Source organism: Poecile atricapillus, chromosome 2 (assembly GCF_030490865.1).
Source record: "Poecile atricapillus isolate bPoeAtr1 chromosome 2, bPoeAtr1.hap1, whole genome shotgun sequence".
In the NCBI taxonomy this organism is placed as follows: Eukaryota; Metazoa; Chordata; class Aves; order Passeriformes; family Paridae; genus Poecile; species Poecile atricapillus.
The window spans coordinates 22,887,531-22,906,839 of NC_081250.1; the positions used below are offsets into that span (position 1 = coordinate 22,887,531).

The 19,309-nt window shown below is 37.5% G+C and overlaps 1 protein-coding gene across 1 annotated transcript in view; it reads left to right on the plus strand.

Annotated features, from left to right (window-relative positions):
• The window catches only part of CDK14 (cyclin dependent kinase 14), a 316,030-nt gene that overhangs the window by 143,083 nt on the left and 153,638 nt on the right, over positions 1-19,309 (plus strand). The window contains exons 7-8 of the mRNA XM_058833227.1: positions 5,079-5,141; positions 17,611-17,734. Of these exons, the coding sequence (XP_058689210.1) occupies positions 5,079-5,141; positions 17,611-17,734 (187 nt within the window). The remainder of the gene's footprint in view (positions 1-5,078; positions 5,142-17,610; positions 17,735-19,309) is intronic.

Sequence of the window (19,309 nt, forward strand, 5' to 3'; positions counted from 1 at the left end):
GTTGAGACAAGGCTCTCAGCCAGGCATGAGAAGGACACAATGCTTAGGTGGATGATTATGTGTAGATTTATTCCTAATATGTATTAAAATATTACCAGTGCATTTTATATTCGTTTTCAGGCCAGTGTGCACCAAAATCAATAGCAACAAATCAGCTCCCCCATCTCTGGAATGGGAGCATCCCGACAGTTCTTTCTGTCATGTCCACCAGGTGTTCTTAGCTTAGGACAAACCACATTGCCCATCAGAGACAGCAAAAAGGAAGAGGGTGGACTCTGTGTCTAACTCTGAAACAGAGAGCCTGTAGAAATTACAGGCCGCATAGCTCCTCAGTCTTGCCTGAGAAAGTAGTCTGGGAAAAACATGAGAAAGAATTAAAACAATCCTCAGGGACAGAAAACAGCCTTGCAGGTGTTGTTTTCTATCCCTTGTTTTCTTTGCAGGAGAAAGTCAGGGGGATATTGAGCCCCACTGACCAATGATGGTGATGTAGTTTACTAACCAATAAGAGTTTCCTTTCTGTACTTTCCACGTATCGGTCTATAAAGAGACCTGAAGCAATAAACTAGAGAAATTCTCCTGTCCGACTCCATGAGAGTCTGTGTTGTCTCTTCCCAGCTGTTCCTTAATAGAGCGACAGAAGAGGGTGTGTGTGGGGTCAAGGGATGCACCTGAAGACCAGAATATTTTCCATTACGACCACAATCAGTCAAAACACAGAAGACAAAATAGTGCCAAATGCTCTGAAAAGTCAAAACCAAAGTTCTTTGAGCAGAATTGCCCAGATCAATGATTCTTAGGATTTTTTTTCTTTGCTTCATGAAAGAAGGAAGTAATGCCTTATGTCTCCTACATTGCTATGAAATTATCCTACGTTTGTAAAATGTGTCAATACCATAGCAATAAGCAGGGTAGGAAAACTTGTGACATTATTTCAGTCTTCAAAGTAGCAAAAAGGCCAGACTCTGCAAGCTGTTTGAGAATAGAGGAAAACGCCCTAACTGTAATACAGCACAGTTATTTTTTAATCAAATATCTCCTATTCTGTTCAGTGAGTGTGTCTAATCCTGGGAAGGAGAAAAAGTATGTGATTACATTAGACCTTTTAGGAGTTATCATAATCCACATTTAATGGGGAAACAAATAAAAGGTTGGATAAACCCCATTAATTCTGCACTTCCCTAGCTTTTGAGTTCTTCTCTATAGAAACTTGATCTATCTCTACTTATTGTTTTTTGTGTAACTGTTTTGAGCAGAGGAGTTCCAATTGATTATTTGTACATATAGGTGTGGGTACACTGGTGGAGTGTAAAGGGCAAGAACTAATGGGATTTTGAACTTAAACTAAAATATCGTATGTTCTGTCAGCGTGATATTACTTTGGTGATTTATGTGTCTTAGGGGTTAACAGTATGGGTGATAGAGCTGTTAAAAGCTAGCTTGAAGCAGAATTGGCCTAGCCAGGTCCACTTGGGATCAGAAGGTATACAATTACCTTCTGTACTGCATTCCCAATATGCTGATTCCCTGTGAGGTTGCCTGACCCTCTGAGACAGTGCAGAATGGACTGTAAAAGGTGTGTTGGTTGGTCTGTTTCTTGTCTTTGTACCTTGTTTCAGTATAGTTTTATGTTACTGCCAATGTGTAATTGTATCTTGAATTTTCCTTTAGGGTATATATTTTATTAGGTCAGGGTGGTGACCGCTGCAAAGACTCCAGTGTCAGAGTGTGGCAGGCTGTATTTGCAGCCACTCTTCCACTTGGGAAAGCATGTTGTTTTCCACCATGAAATATAGCATAAAGAAAATCCCTCCATCTATGTAGTACAAATTTCATGGAATACCATTAAGAAACCGCTTTTATCCAGCTTACTCCCTTGTTTTCTTTTCTAATGCTTTCCTGAGACTTGCATTCGTTTTGTCTTCTTCAATGTCAGTTGTGCACACAGCACTGGAGCAGACACTTTGGCTGCCAAAAGGGAAAACAGGTTTAGAAAGAGCTGTCTCTGCAGCTCTGTCAGTTTTCCTGGCTGTACTAATGTTTAATTCAATGTGCATTCACTCCCTACCTTGGAAAAGGGGAGCAGCTGATGTTGCCTTTGCTTTGCTGCCACCTTCTTTTTTTTTAAAGTGGGGAGCAATGTGCTCTAACATTTTAAGTTGCTTCCACAATTCTTACCATAATGTTTAGCTACTTTTATAAGATGGACTCTTAGTTTTATGAAAGCAAATAGTTGACAGATTTGAACAGAAAATACTTTCCCTTTCTTTTCCCCATGTGAATGAAGGTTTGGTACACATTCCTCTGTGTCTGTAGTGTGTATGTAGAGAAAAAAATAAATGCCAAAAGACTGCAGCACAACTGACTGTAAGGTTTCCAGGATCCTGAGGAAATTGCTGCTTGCCCTGACTTTCAGGCAGACGCGTTCAATCAGTTTTTGTAAGTTTTGATGGTTGGACTGATAGCAGAAGGTTATATCAGGCAATTGGGAAATTATCTTCATCCTTGGGGTAGGAAGAATAAGTTAATGATGGATAACACAAATGCGATCATCACTGATGTTTCTGTATGGAGAAAATGCATCCAAATAATAACTGAAATATAAGCATAAGAAAATGGGGTTATCCTCACCCTTTGTTACAAGTTTATTGGAAATAAACAATATGACTTATTTCTATTCCTAGAGTTGTGACTCTGAATAGGATGAGAAGCTTTTGGTGAATAAAAATATGCAGTTAGTGCAGCTGGTGTGGTGGGGCTCTGGGAAGGGGACCTTCAGAAGTAACGCTGGGTTTGTCTTCCTCTGATCTGGTTTCTGTCAGCTGAATGCTTGCAAATCATAGAAAACAGTAGAAAGTGAAGGAGGCAATAAACTTCCCACTTACCAGGTTATCAGTTGTTCACAAAGGCTGAAAGATTGAACTGGGGGCAAATGATAATTCCTTGAGCCAGCCCACGAAAGGGAGCGTGCCGTGCTCAGGGGCCATGATAGCTTTGTCTGAGGATGGGACAGCACTTCCCTGGCCACTCTAATGGCCTTTCTAAAGTGACATTTCAGTCTTTTCTTTAAACATCTCTTGAACACTGCTGGTGCCAGCACTATTCAAAGACAGGCATTTCTCTTGAACAACAGATAACACATTAAAATGAGTGGATTCCCACAAATTTCTTATTTGACATCAGTCATCACCTGTAGTAATGGTGTTTCAGCTGACATTAAGGCAGATTCCTGTGCTAGGATTAGTACTCAGAACCTGTTAGTTTATTAAAACAAATGACAAGATTAGCAGATGACTTTGTTTAAGTGTGTTTTCTTGGTGTTCATGCAGTAAACAAGACAAAAATGTGAAATGTATTGATGTGTACTGAAGAGTGCCTGGCCTATATGTGGCATGGTTTATTGATGCAGTCCCAGAAGGCTAACTGGGAGAATGGAAGAGGAATTTGTACCTTAAGGCTAAAGATTTTACAGAAATGAGGAGTAAGTCTTTAAACTTAAGAGTCTTAAGAGTCTTTATGCAAAATAAATAAAATCTTTGACACTAACAATTCACTGGTAGAATCCATCTTCAAATTTTCTTTGTAAATACTTTCATTAACTTGTAAGCTATAAATTGAAGAATTGCTGTGTGTATATTGCATTTTGGAATAAACTCTATTTTGTTGTATTTAGTGTGGTTTAACTGTTTGAGCATGCCCTCTGCCCTTGTGATACACATGCTGTTCATTTTGGGATTCAAGCAATTTCCTGCAGTCAGGGCTCTTGCTCTCTTGAAGCCATGTAAGAATTTGTGAAAATAGTTGTGCTAGTGCAGAGTCTAATCATCCTGTGCATCTTAATGTCTTTACAATGTTAACTCTACATGCATAGAGTAGAATCACATTTGTAGTTTGTGATTTCAGAAGCGATTATGCAGGATAGCTGTGACTAGAAAAAATTTTGTGTCTTGGGTGTGAACTTTCCTATGTATCTGAATAACTCTGCAAAAGAAGGCTAAAGAATGTCTTCTGGTTTGGGAAATGTTGCACAGAGACACCATTCTGCTGTGTGGAAGGCAGCTTTTGTCCAAAACTCTCACTTTGAAAACTGCCTGTATTTAGTTGGGCTGTTGTGTATGTGAGGCAGGTATTGCCAAGTAGCTTTCCAAGGAATGTTGGATGATTTTTACCAGATGTGTTCAGAAACCAGATGTGGAAGGCAGAGTCTGTCTCTGAGTATTTTCTGGTTAATCAAATGCATATTTTTGGTTTTTTTATTCTGAACATAATTCCAGAAGCTGAGTTGTGCAAGCACATTAGAGAAGCAACATGCCACTTGACTGAAACCATGCTGCTGGAGTGTAGAAATGTAAGAGAAGAATACAGAGAAAAGTGTTTCTATAATAAAAGCTATAAACATTTATTCATTTAAAATAACATTAATCTATACATTGCAAGCCTTTTTTTGTTTGTTTTTTAATGAAGAGATTTCATGCTACGTTTGCAGGAAATATATGTAACTATGAAGTGAAAACTTAGGTTTGAATTTTCCATGAAGTTCTTTCGTAAAGTATCTGTATGTAATGGCTGTACATGTCCATAATATGTGCTTCTTTTTGAGCTGGAAAGTACCATTCAGTACTCTGACATGCAATGCCTTTCAGCTTCATTTTCTAAACCTTTCACCCATCTTAATCTGGAATCACTATAAAATTACATTTAAAGGGCAATGTTATAATGTGAACAATGGGAGCTGGATGTGAGATTCTCTCTTTATGTTCTTCCTCTTCTGTATCAATAGTATCTTTGAGGTGTTGATGGTGATACAAGTTTTAGAATGGTATTAAAATTCAGGTAATTCATCTACCAAATGCAGGGTGTTAGAAAAAATATTAATTTGCATTTGTTGAATATTCATATCAGTTATCAAGGCTGTTAAATAAAATGAGTGTAAAGGTACAAATGTGTGTCTGCACATATGTGGCTGAAGAAAAGAAATCTTGTTTTCCATTTGTTATGTCCACTCCTAAGTAGAAGGGTATTTATTGCTGCAGTCATATGGATATTAATATAGTTTTCTCCATCTGACTTTCTTTTAGCACACTGATTTATGTCAGTACATGGACAAACACCCTGGAGGGCTTCATCCAGAGAATGTGAAGGTAAGAGTCAAAAAGAGCACATATTCAAGGCAAATGCAGTAGCAGTAACTTTGCAAAAAATGTCATGTTAGTTGTTTCATAGAAACTGATTGCTAGCTAAAGGGAAAATGCCTGGCAATGAACTGTATTTTTAAATATTTGTTTTCGTTGAAAATAATTACAGATTCAAGTATTTAACCATTCCTGCAATAGAATTTCTGAGGTTTGTAAAATTGACTCAGAGCCAAAATATATTAGTGAATGTTGTTAACAGTGCCGGTAATCCCTCCCCTCCATTCAAACATTTGCTCTTAAGACAATACTGCCCTAAAACCCCAGGGTAAACATTCTTTAGGCTGTCAGTGCTGGATCTTCATTTAGGTAACTTAGTGTGGGTTCATTAAGTTTGAAGGAACTGTAATTAATTTTATTAGCTGAATGTACTGCTTTTTATATGAACATATAAAATCTTCCCTAATTTTTTTGCTCACTTTCTTGGATGAGATCAGCATTTTCATAGCTGATCTCACTTTGGAAATTTTTTTCCTCCTCTGAGGTAGATACTGAGAATCATCACACAGGAAGGAGAGAGTTCCTTAGCAGGATTTAATGGAAAGACAGTTGAGTAGAGACTTGAGCCTGTTACTATTTGGGAAGTCAGCCAAATGCTTTCAGCATCAAATGGAAGCCAAGCAGACGTGCAGAATGTGTCGTGTATATAGATCACTCAATATTTGTTACAATTGTCATGGACTTGGACTTCAGTCCCATTGTTTTTCTACTTTAGAAGTGTTTAAGTCTTCACCTGTCATACTGGGAACTTTATTCCAGGATATAACTTATTGCAATGTAGAAGTTCATGAAAACTCTCTCTTTTCTGGAAAAGCCAGAAGGTCTGTTTGGTTTAAAAAAAAAAAAAAAAAAAAGAATTATTTGGAAAAGAGGAAGTATTTTTTTTCTGCAATAGCTGATCATTGTTGCACATCATGTAGCTTCATTAATTTTCTGTGCTCTTTGAATGAAAAGAGGCATCTACAACATATGAATTTAGATAAGAATTACTGCCATCTAAAAAAAAAATATGGAAAATTCCTTTTTACTGAATATATTTGGGAAAAAACCCAAACCAAAAACACACACACACACCATGTGTGGTACTAAAGGGGGTGAGGTAGGACCTGCTTTTCGACCCCTGAAAGTTCTGAACTTTTTTTGCTCAGTTTCCTAAGCAGAATTTCAGGTGTTGAATGTGCTTGTTAAAACAAGGGGGTTATGTTTCATTTCCCTGTTTGGATACGTTTATGTTCATTTCTCTGAGCTTTGGGATAAATGAAGACTGGCTACTAAGATTCTTTGTGCTGCTTCAGATTTGTCTTACTCCAAGGCTGCAGTGCTGTGTAGCTCAAGGCAGTAGTTGTTGTAGCTGTAATTTTTCCCTGCTAAAAAAGACATAATAATTCACATAACTGTACTTTTATTTCATCATATCAGGACCCAGTGAGCTTGCTTTGAGAAGGATGGATATAGACAGATAGTGTGGGTTGCTAGTAAGTCACTCCACTAAATCCTGAGATACTTGTCTTAAAACAGGAACCTCAGAGAGAACTGCAGCAGCAGCATTTCCCTTTCAGATTTTGCTGCATGTGTTTCTGTGGCTATCTGTACCATCTAACAATGCTCAGCAACACCTTTGAAGCCTATAGACACATTAGAAATATGTATTTGAGTATCTAAGTGTAGAATCCTGATGTACTGCTGGTTCGAGTTTTTTAAATTCCTAATGGATTATTAATAAAAGTGGAGGGTGGCAGGTGGGAGAAAAGATAAAAAATTTGGAAGTTGGAAGTAGCAGATGAGACTTCAATCAGCAGACAAAACATGAGCAATCCCATTGAACAATTAATTTTTTTTTCTCTGAAATAATATTGATGAAAATCTGTTTTATATATTTAGTAGACTCTCTTGCCAGGCCAGCAACAAAGTAGTTTAGTAGTTGCTAAAACCAGGCATGATGATTTGAGTCCTACCATTTTAATGAATGAATCAGTCTGCTTGGGGTTTTCAGTGCAATACCTGCTCTCAAAGCTAAATTAAATATAGCCCAAGAGAGTGATTTTTTCAGCTGGGAGGACCAAAACCCAGTCATATATGCTAAGAATTCTCAGACCTTCACCAGCATGCCAATCTAGAAACTTGTCCTGCTCTTTTGTTTCAGGGGAAGTAAGATAGTTATTTCATAACCATTTCATTTTAATGCTTTGTTGTGCTGTACTCATTTTGTTGACTTACGCAACTGGGGATTTAACACTTTGCCACCTTGTTTTGGTTTAGCTCCTGGACAAAGTTGTCTGTTTGGATCCACAGCTGATTTCTAAGGGTTAAGCTGAGCTATATTAATTAGCCTTCTCTTCCTGCCAGCCCTTTCTTCCTAGAGATCCTTCAGTAATTTCACTTTTAGTCAGACTTTTGGACACTGTTTTTTCAGAATCAGTGGTTATGTGATCCCTAAATCCATTTTAAAAGCTTCCAGTTGAGCAATTATATTCCAGTAGCAATAAATTAGTCTCGGCTCTCTGGGGCTAACCTGTGGGATTAAGCCATTGATGCTCTCCCAGCATGACAAAAGACCTCCTGCCTTTTAATTTTGTTCTTGAGGAAAGTATTGCCTATTGATGGATATTCCTTTCTGGCTTGTTGCCAGTTATAAATACAAACCCACATAATCACACATCTTTCTTTTTCCAAAAACTATATACAGTAGTTCCTGTTAAACAAGCATTTTATAGGAAGGCAGATGCAAAACGATTATTTACTTACCACTTGACTTCTATAGGATATTTTCAGCTTAATTATATTTCTGAATTTTCTCTGTATTTGCAGGCTAAAGACAATGCTTGCTCCCTCAGGCTTACTTTTAAATGAAGACTCATAAATAGAATAAAAATCTAAATTGCTTTGATGGACACACATATTGTTGTCCCCTCAGGTATTGTGTTTGACATTGCCTTTCTTTGTGGTTTTAAATAGGCTATTGGCTGTCACTTAACTGTTTTAAGTAAAGACTTAGCAGGATATTATAAGTATGTGGAAGTATAAAGAATATCTCAGCTGGAAATTGTAGAAATCCAGGGACAGTATGCTTAGGCAAATAAAACAAGATTATTTCCCAAAGTATTAGGTTTAGCATTTTTATTGGTATGTATGTATTGACAGATAATGATTTCACGATTTTATAATTCATGGGTGGAGGCGCAAGTCTTACAAATAACATCTGGCTTTAAACCCTTCAAGGAATTTGTGTGTGATGCTGAGATGTTTTAAAAATGCCTATCCCTGGTAATGTTAAGCCAGTTATTCTGATGACATAAATGCAGCTATGTACCTAAAACATCTTCATCAGCTTGAAGAGAAATTGGCAGAAATTTCAGTCCATATATTCTGCAAACTTCATTAGCTCCAAATATACAATGATTTAGGTCTTTGGTAGCTAACAAACTTGCATGTCTACCATTTATTTATAACTATATATTCATATACTGTGTACAGTATTAGAGATACTGAGGAGAAGGTAATCAGTGAATAAGTCTGTGTGTAGTAGGCATGGCCTCATCCTACCATGTTTGGTTTAAAAGATGTCTTTCTCAATTTTTCCACAATTGAAGGCAAGCAATAAATCTTAAATACATGGCTCCACATATAATTATGTTTCTGCTGGAAGCTACTGCTGCAGCCTTGTCCATGACTGGAAATAGGAATTGATTTATGTGTGTACCGTGTGGTGCCTGCCAAGCTGCAAAATGTGCTATTGCAAACTGAGGTACAAGATTTGCTCCTGACTCTCCCTCTGCTGTTCCTCCTGGCCCAGACTATGGAAATCTGTACTTCTGGCTTTGTTTCCTACAGATGTTACAGCCTTTAGGGATAGTCCATGCTCAATTGGAACATCTGGATTGCTTCCTACAGCAGGAACTCTAATGGGTCAGAGCAACTAGCTGACCCTACCAGTGATTTTTTTTTTTTTTTTTTTTTTTTTATTATGATCTTCATTCTGATTTATGTCCCTTTCTGTCTGGTGCAGGGCTATCGCCACCAGTCTTTTTTCTTATCTTCTTGGTTCTCCTGAGCCTTTGTTTGCAGCTGTGCATAACAGGCTCTGGTTTTGCAAATTCATAATTTAAGTATATTTTTATTTGTGCATTTCAGCATGTCCTGTGAAACTGTAACTGTTCTGAGATTCTTCTAATCTTTGAAATATCGCCTTTATCTTAACTGTCTTTTACTCCATATTATTACATTCCCAGTAATGCACATAAATTCATCTTTATGCTTTGATGCATTTATTTTATAGTTGAGTTTGTTTATTGTAACTCCTGTTACTGGTAGAATAAGTGGAGCAAAAGCTTGCATCTGTCATGCCTGCATTGTTTGCATCCCTGCCTTAAAAATAAATCTATTAATGGAAGCTAATTTGCTTCTTAATTAGTGATGCTGCCTTGAGATAGCTGAAGTCTTTTGAGAAAAGCATCCTGAATTTCTTCTCTCTGCCTTTTTTCTTCTACTTGCAGTTAGAGGTAATATCGATTTGTGTGAGCATTTGACAGAGAAAAAACCCATCTTTGGCAATATGAAAGGACACTTGCCTCTGACCCACTGTTCCTTAATCCGTGCAACACCAGCCTGAATGACAATGGATTGTTGACCAGACAAAAACTGTCCCTGTCCCTTAATTGCTCTCAAAATCTTTTACTTCAGGCAACTTGGAAGCCTCCCATAGTCTGCTGTGACCAGAGGGGGAAGGAACTTCCAGTTTGTTCTTATTCTATCTAATATTGCTGCACTGATTTGTTCTTTTCCCTGGGCACCTTTTCCCTTCCTGGGGCCAAAAAGTGTTAAAAAGAAATAGGCAGACCCTCTTGTTGAGCATTGCATGCAGGCAACAAGAATATTCAGCCTTCTCCCAGGAGTCTTCAAGACTTCAGCTCTTACCCATCTCAATTTTGAGCCTTCCTTTCTCCTAGGAAGCAGGACACAGCAGTCTTCTGTGCATAATGGATGGATATTTTTGAAGCAAAACCACAACTAACTAAGCCCTATCCCCACTAGAACCTTTTAAAATGTGTTTTATCACTGCAGTACTGAGTCAGGGTATATAGCAAAATGTGGATTGGGATTTGGGTACTAAGTTTCCTAGGGCAGCCCAATAATCTCTGTATAAATATGCTTATGTTTCAGTGAGAATATAATTAGTTTATCTTAAAACTTTTAAAAAATATTTTTAAAGGAATGTAATAGATAGTAATTAGTGACATATAATGGGATGCTGCAACATTTTTCTGTGCTAAATGCTCAAGAAGAGGTCAGTCAACTTTATAGCATCTACACAGTTAAAAAAAAATCTAGATATGATAAAAATATTTGATTTATTAAACCAAGGGTTTAATGGTGGTCTCCATAACATTGGATTGAAAATGTTGAAATACACCGATTGTTATTATATTACCTGAAATCTCTGGAATTTAGTAATTTATAGTATTCATGTGTTCCTTGCTGCACTGCAGCACTGTGAACATTGTCCTTAACTAATGGTTTCAGTTTTTAATGTTGAATCTGTTTTTGTCAGACGAGTAATTTTGGCACTTAATGACCAATGTGAAAATTAATAATCTGTGTCAAAGCCATAGGTTAGTTGTCATCTGATGTCTTTTGTAAACATTAATATTTATCACTGAACTGATTGCAGTTTTAGGATGGTCTGAAGCACAAAGGGTAGGGAAGCATTCAGAACATGCAAGGATTAAGCAGCTCCTGTGTCGTATCCATCTGAGGCTTACTTAAGTGACGTAAGCCTCACTTCAGTGAAGCTGCTTGAACTTTGGCAGTGGCAGAGCATGGCATACTGGCTCTCGCTAAGCAGCAGCTAGTAAGATACAAACCCATGTGCTTGTTAGAAAACCATAATATCTGAAAAGTAGGATAAAAATGCTTTGGGTTTTAGGTTGCAGTTGTGTTAGCAGTGTAGGCTTCCCTAGCATGTTTTTGTTTCCATTCCATTGGGTGGTTGTATCAAGATCTGTGGCATGGACAGGAGGTTTGTGTTCCCCCTTTTCTCTGGGGAGACATATGTTGGATTACATGCCAAGTTCTGCATCCCCTTGTGACAAAGATGTGTTACGTGATGTAGGCGTGCGAGCAGCTGTGTGTAACTAGAGGTGTCTGACCAGGAGGCTGAGCACCATAGGTGCACAGCAAGTGGGCAGTTAAACTGTGGTAGTAGATCCAGCTATGATGAGTTTTCATGTCACTGACTCACTGCGGTTTGATGAAAAGAGTCTTTGAGGTAAAAACATGCTGTGGTGGTCCTCTTAAATTTATCTGTTGTTACTGGAAGCAAATCTAAACTAATGTCATCCATTTTAAATCTCTCTCCTACTCACTAAAATTGGTCATGCTGCTGATGTGAAGTTGAATTAAAAGTGTATGTCAGAAGATATGTTAAGTAAGAAGTGATGCTGTTTAATGTGGTTGAGAAGGTGCTATTTTTCATTACTCTATTGGTGAACAAGCAGGTGTGCAGCAGACAGAATAATGTTATGCCAAATTAAGGTCGTCTTTTACACATGGCATTGAGAATTGATTATTTAAATTAGACTTTTTAGTTATCAGACATTAAATATGGGATCAGCATTTCAATCTACTTCATGTCAGTCTTGTCACTTAATGGTTTGATAATATGCACAACTGTGAACAGTTAATGCAGAATCTTCATTACCATGTTCAAATTCATGCTAGAAGAATGTCACTTTCATAAGTGCACTTGTAATTTATTGTCTGTATGATCTTAATGATTCACATATGGCAAGAAAACATGTATATTATAGAAAGAACACTTCAAAATTTTAAAACTGGTGAGGCAACAATTGCCATTCTGACCTACTTCAGCATGGAAGTAGTTGATGAAAGGTAAAAAAGCAGATTAGATTAAATTGAATTTATTTTTACTTTTGCCATTCAGAAGAAAAAAACCTGAGACTTCCACTTACTGAACATTAGCAGACGGCTATAACTGATCATAAGGGAGTGTCTTTATACTCAGTTAATTAAGCACACCTTCCTCATTGCAAATTACTGTAGTAGTACCCAGAGGGGACAAAAAAATGATTAAAAGAGCATCAAAGAGAATAGAAGTTAGCAAATTAACACATTCCAATCTTTTTCCTTTTCAGTTCTGCTGGAAGTAAGTGGAAAAATCTGTGTATATACATTTTTAAGCAATGATGTGATACACATTTCCAGTGGCTGTGCCATATGTATTTCTGTGTGACATTGCCTTGGTCAGACTCTTGTTTAAGAAATGCAGGAGCGAGTCAGAGGCCTTTATAAATGCATTTTGGAGTCAAAGGTTTTAAATGTTTTTTGGATACAAAAAGAATGTTGATGACGAATCAGTTGATTCCAGGGAAGACAGATAAGAGAAACCTTTTAGTGAGATAAATCTTATTATGAGCCTGAAAATCTTGCAGATTCAAATGGCTAATAACTTTTTATTCAGATTTTCTTTACTTATGGGGATGCAAATTTGTCTCAAGTAAATGCTTTGTTTCTGGAACTTCTTCCGACAATTTAAACAACAGAGTCGACAAAGATTTGGCCTAAAAAGTGCAGTTTTTCCCCAGCTCATAGAAGTAAAAAGTTGGATTTTATCTCATGGTTATTATCCTGGTTGAGAAGAGGGAAATGAATAGCTAACACAGAGTGATAAAACAGATTGTGCTCAATGAGCTTTTGACATGCCAGCAGAAGTCACAGAGAGACATTTGTCATTGCTTCTGTGATAGTACACATTACCAGGTAGTTTATTCCTAATGTGAATGTTTTAAAGCAAGTAGTTCTAAAACTCACAAATAGTCTAGTGAACCCAAATGGAACTGAGTAATGTGTTCGGTTGTGTTTATTTCCAAGGCTGTGAGATGGCACTGTGGTGATTTATTACCTCATTTTGCCTTTTTAAATAGCTAATAATTTACAGAAGCCTGTACTGTCCTCTGGATGACAGGGAGAACTTCACAGGTTGCAAGTGTGAGATGGGATGTCTCAAATTTAGTTTCTTTTACTGGTATTTTTAGATTTGATGGCCAGTTAAGACTAAATATGATTCAATTGATGCTGAATACACATTTGGGAATTCAGATGATTGTGTGATACCCAGACAGTGTGCTTTTATACACAGAGCAAGCAGGAGCATTTGTGTAATCAGTGATGGATGATTACAAAGCTTGTGCTGTATTGTGTATTATGTTACAAAAGTAACTATACTAAGAGAGCAGTATGAGCTTGCTAAAGGAAAGACACATTAATTCAGGCTTGCTTTCATCTTTCTTCTGAAATAATGTTAGCTCCTGGTTCAGATTATCTCAGCCTTTTTTTGCAGTCTTTTGCTGCCAAAAGGGCAGAACCAAGAGTTTTCTGCATCTTCTGTAAACTAAAAAGTTCTTTGTAGCTTACTAATTTTGTGTAGCTTTCTACTTCTGTATCCAGGGCCAGGTCTTCTATTCCCACAACACAACATGAATTAAGGGAGATCAAATGAAGAAAATAATTTAGAAATCCCTCTTTGCCATTATGGAAAGACTTTAAAAAGGCCCCCACAGGCATCATTATTCTGTCTTCTTGGAGAACATCCTTTCTGTCATTGGGCTCTTCAGTGTCTCAGCAGAGTCAAATGGTACATTTTCTGGAGAATCTCCCTCGGCATCCCTAGGGAAATTTCTGCTTTTCATTTACCCCAGTATCCTTTGCCAGAGACTCTCTACCACCTCTGGTAATGGAGGACAACTCTATGGAGTCATCTGAGTACTTTACACAGGTTACCTGTACGTGTGTGTTCCCCTTCATCATTAAACTGGAAAGAGCTTTCTGAACCTGAGTCAGACAGCATTAGCTGCTCTCAATCCCACCCTTTAGATGTGTTTTGCATGGCCTGTGTCAGTGTCTAACTTACAAGCTCGTTCAGAGGCCAGCAGATAGATAGCAAAGTGTTCTGCAGCACAAAGGCCATCAGGCAGCCACTGGATGCCTGCATGTGAGGCTCTAGGTTGTACACTCACCCAGACTCATTAAAACACCAGGAAAGCCAGACTATTTATCCAGATAGCTACAAATCCCTCAGAAAATGTTATATTTTAAAACAACTTTGGGCATTTGGTCAAATGTTGCATATAGCTCAAATGGCTCTCCAGGCATTACACTTGAAAGACTAGGTGGGTGTTAACTCACCCCTTCGTGGAGTTGAGGGCTTTCTCTTGTAAGTTTTAAAAACTGCTAATGTTCTTTTAATATCACAGTCCATAAACCCTGAATTAGCTTTGACCTGCATGCATTTTTCTCGCTGACAATGAAGAGTCTTCATTAAAATATGTTGCTCATTAGAGTGAGAGCTGCATAACAGTCAGGGGAAAAAAGGTATTTTTTAATGACTATAATAAAGAAGCAAGACTTGAAGCCACAGGTGTTGGGTTTTTTGTCTGAATGTTAAGTGTTGAGCTTCCTAATATTAAGCTTTGCTGAAAACCTGACTTCTAGGGACAAATCCCTGCCCTGTTTTCTGTCTTTTTCAACTCTCACCACAATGACCTTTGTCATTTTGTGATCGTAACTTTATTGCCAAAACCTTTGTTTTTTCTAATAAGCTAGGAACTGTACACAAATGATATCTTAGTGAATGATGTCTGAGTTTGTTTACTGCAGTTTATTCAATACCTATACAGCCTTGTGTGTGACCATGCAAATATTAAAATTACTAACATAAAAGCTAAAGAGCTACAAGCCTGTGTTGGTTTTACCATCACAACCAACCTGCTGAAATACATGTTGAATTTGCCATTGACTCCAGCTGCCATCCTGGGGCCTTGGGAAATGGCAGTTCAGCTGCTTGTTCAAAACCCCCTGATAAAAGGGGGCTGAGGCTGAGGTTTTATAGTGATTGGAATTGAGTGAGGTGAAGAAAGGAGCAAGTAAGATGAGAGTACGACCGTGATAGGAGGTATAGTAGGTGTTGATTGCAGACTGGGTATATGGGTAAGGATTGATAGTAACTCATCTAGGATTCCTTTATGTCCTTGTGAAGGTAATGCAGATAACCTGGAAGGAAAATGAGTTCATTGGAGAAGGTTTTCCTCAAGATCAGGAGAGGGAACTTGATTGTGAGAGGGCAGAAGTGTTTTATGAGGAATCAGAAACATTTTTTCCAATTCATCTTTTCTTTTTGTGGGCTGGGAAACTGTTGGAAATTGAGAGGCCTCCCTTGGTGTTTTCTCATCCCAAGCAATCACAAAGGGCCTGTGGTTTGCAGAATGTTTTGCTGCCAGATATTAGGCTTGTGCTCACTTACATCTTTTCACATTTAATATTACCTAATAAAAACAAAGAGGGAGAGAAAAACAGAAAGCAAAAAACCAATATCTGAGTTTACCCTATAATGAATTCAGGGAAGTGTTTTTTTCCCTTGTCTTCCATGAGCTTCCTCCAAGGAGGTGTGAGTGAATTAATTAACTTTTGGGGAAGTACTTAATGAGTACAGAATGTCTACAAGTTTGGAATAAAACTACATTCCAAAGCTGTCCTCAAGAGCAGATGTTTATTCTGTTTAGCTGTGAATTTGTTGGGCATTTTTTTTAGCACATTATGTCAAATCACTTGAATCTTTGCACTAAAGCCAAATGAAAGACATTAATAAATATATTTTGAGTTATAAAGATTAAGTGTTGTAAGCTACCATGATAATTGAAATTTCTTTGTTTATTTAGAAGTAATGTTTGAAGTTAAATGCCATTGATTTAGCCTAGCGAATGGGTTATTTTCCCCATCTTTTTATTTAAAAAATTAATTATTCTGAAGCAATTTAATAGAATTAAATTGATATTTTTGGGCTGTAATGAAAGCCATTTCTGCTTCTTGCTCTTATTAAAATAGTTTTTATGTACCATGAATTCCACTTTAACCACAATTCAAAAAGAAATGTGCATGTTACTTATGATTTTCCTGCTATTCTTTGTTTCTGTATTTTGCTCTTAGGTTTCCTCAGCACATTGTTAGACCCAGCCCTGGCAAGAAGGTGATTGATATGGCTCTTTGTGCCCTGGCTAAATAGCTAAACACAGAGTGCATTGTGTCTGCACTCAGGGAAAAAAATGAAACGCAATTAAATTCATTTCACCTTCAGTAACATGACATTTCTGTTTCTTTCATGTCAGCCTTTATTCTCTTCTATAATCAGATTTTGTAACCCTTTTTATAATGTCTCTTCACTTCAGTAATCAGTGAATAGGATGCTTGTGTTGCAAGTTAATTAGAAATTCTCGTGTGCCTGAGTTGACTTTTCCCAAATCCTTGATGTGGTTTCCACATCTTCCTAGAGAGCATTTTTCACTGTCCTCTGAGCCGTGGGACACAAAGTCCATATCTGCTCTTGAGTCCTCCGTGTTTAGCTTTGGAGGGGGTTTGTGTGCTCACATTTAGGAACTGAAGTATTTCTTAAAATATATCAGGTGGAAGGAAGGGTCTCTGCATTGGGATAGGTTCTTCATAACAGCAAGGAAAACTCCTGGGAGTTCATTCACCCTTTGTATTGACAAAACCCATGACGGTTAACACAGCCCTTCACAGCAAGTGTCTGAAAGGGTGCGAGAGAATGATGCATGCAGGAGATGAAAAGGGGAGCACAAAAGATCTTCTTCATCCAGCTCTTTGTTCATAATTATAAATTACAGAATACACAATAGTAATGCTTAGTTTTAGGAGTAAGCATTGATAGAATCCAGGGAAGGACTCTAAGAAACCAGGAGGTGAGTTAGGTTTCTATCTAAATTTACTTTAAAGACTACTGCAAGTAGGTTTCAAAAGTTGTCTTTAGGTTCAGTGAGGGTTATTATTTCCTAGTGAAAAATACATAGGAAACTCCCATTAAAATAGACTTAGAAGATAAAATCTATTTTATTTGGAGATTTCCTTGGGTACACGGGCATTATTGTTATACTATTAATTTCTTTGTCTTAGCTTCAGTTTTCCATCCCCCAGCCTTATCTCCCCATCCCTATCCACCCTGTACTGTTGTTTCCTATAATTAGTGAAGATACACATCTGTCTTCAGGCTACCACCTAATCTCTAAGGCCATATGGGTAAATGGAATATAATTATAATTTGGTAGAAATTATGTGCCTTCTGCACATTGTTGTATTACTCTCATTCTTTTTAAAGCAGTCACATTGAATCGATGACATGGTAGGGCTTGGAGGCTGGGTTTAGTCCTTGCAAAGTAAGTATATTTCAGATGGAAATTTCATTGTGTTAAATTTGGGTGGGAATTAGCCAGATTGGGAGGAATTCTGACACAATGTTACTGCAATGTGCAACCACCCTGCATATTGTGAAGAAATCACCTGTGGTTATATGCAAATATTAACAGAGGTCATTTTTTGTCCCCCTCTTTTTCAGTTATTTTTATTTCAGTTGCTGCGAGGACTGTCTTACATCCACCAGCGTTACATTTTGCACAGGGACCTGAAACCACAGAACCTTCTGATCAGTGACACGGGGGAGTTAAAGCTGGCAGACTTTGGTAGGCAAGCAGTTAATTACAAGTCTCTTATAATGTTTTAGGAATGTCAAGACAGATGGTTCCATTGACTTCTCTTCCCCCCCACCCCCTCCCACCCTATTCCTTAGACACACCTTCTTCATTGTAGATAATGGCACATTTTCTCCTGAGTGAAGAAATTGATTATGGTCAACAAAATTCTTGATTAAAAGGGAGCAAGTGAAAAACAAATACCTACTCCAGTTCTCTCAAGGAAGATAATGCTGAAAGTATTTCCATTTTATTTACCATGAGACCTCTGAATTAGAATTAAAAACCTTTAAAAAGGAAGGAAAAAAGGTAGAGAGAGACCTGAGGAAATACAGACTGTATAAAAAGCACAATCATTTTATGGAAGCAGCTCTAGGATTGTGGAGATCTGGATTAACTTTCATTAAATGGTCATTGAAAGAGACTGAAGGACACAAGAATAAGTGTTCCTCCTGTAGAAGAGAGGACACTAGCATCACCTGGACTGCTTTCAGTATCCATTAGTTTTTTCTGGGGAAGCCTTTAGTGGAGTATAAAGTCAGGATAAATTATCCACTGAAATCTTAGCCTTTGGCCTATTTTTTAAATTTTTAAGCCATTTTCTAGTGGCTACACTAAGGCAAGTACTCTTTCCTCTGAAAACTATTGTGAATGCAGATGTGGAAAATGGCAATATTTTTCTTTAGTGGTTTTCACAAAAGGTTGTAGGAATTTCCTTCTTTCCTGTAGGTCAGCTTCTCAGTTACTGATTCCAGCAGCACTTTTGAAGTAAGCTGAAAATGTGACCTATTGGCTTTTTAAAAATGTCTTTTATTTTATGTCTGCTATCCACATCATGCTTCACATTTCATGCAGCAGCAATAATGAGGAAGCCTTGTGTGCTAATTGGCAATTTCACTGTTAATGTAGTCGTGAGGTTTTGTCTTTTAATTAGCGTTACTGCAATTAACAGCTCAGTGTGTATTTGCTATGCTGGAGAAGGGAACAGGACTTAAGGTGGACACAGTCCACAAGAACTTGATTGGCCTTTAGATTGTAAGGCAATTAGAGAAATAGTATTAGAAGCAATTGACTCCTTGTTTGTGTATGATTTTTTGTTGTCATTTTTCAAAACCTGCTGTTTTTTGAAATAAATGCTTTAAAAAGCCATTCCTGCATGTTGCATTTTACTATGAGCTTTCATCTCTTAAGGATATGAAACGGGTGCATCATTCAGTGTTCTTGTAGTGAAATATGAGTTAACCATCTAATGAAGGTGCTGTGCTGTTTAATAGTTTTGTTGTATCATTTACATGTATAGAACCCTATGAACTAATCTGACTTCCAAGTATCCCATATTATAAATCTTTCAGGGGATTGTAACAATGTTCTTCAAGTTCTCTAGCTTTGTGGAATGCTGAAAACCCTAAAAAAATCTCTCAAACTCTTTTGTATGTAAAATGTTTCCTATGGTGTGTGTTGCTGAAGCTCTATGGTCTGTGTGGCTGGGGAGAAGGAAACTTTTTTGCTGAGCCTTTTTTAAAAAAATAAAAGAACCTGCCTTTCACCAGCACTATTAAATGCATT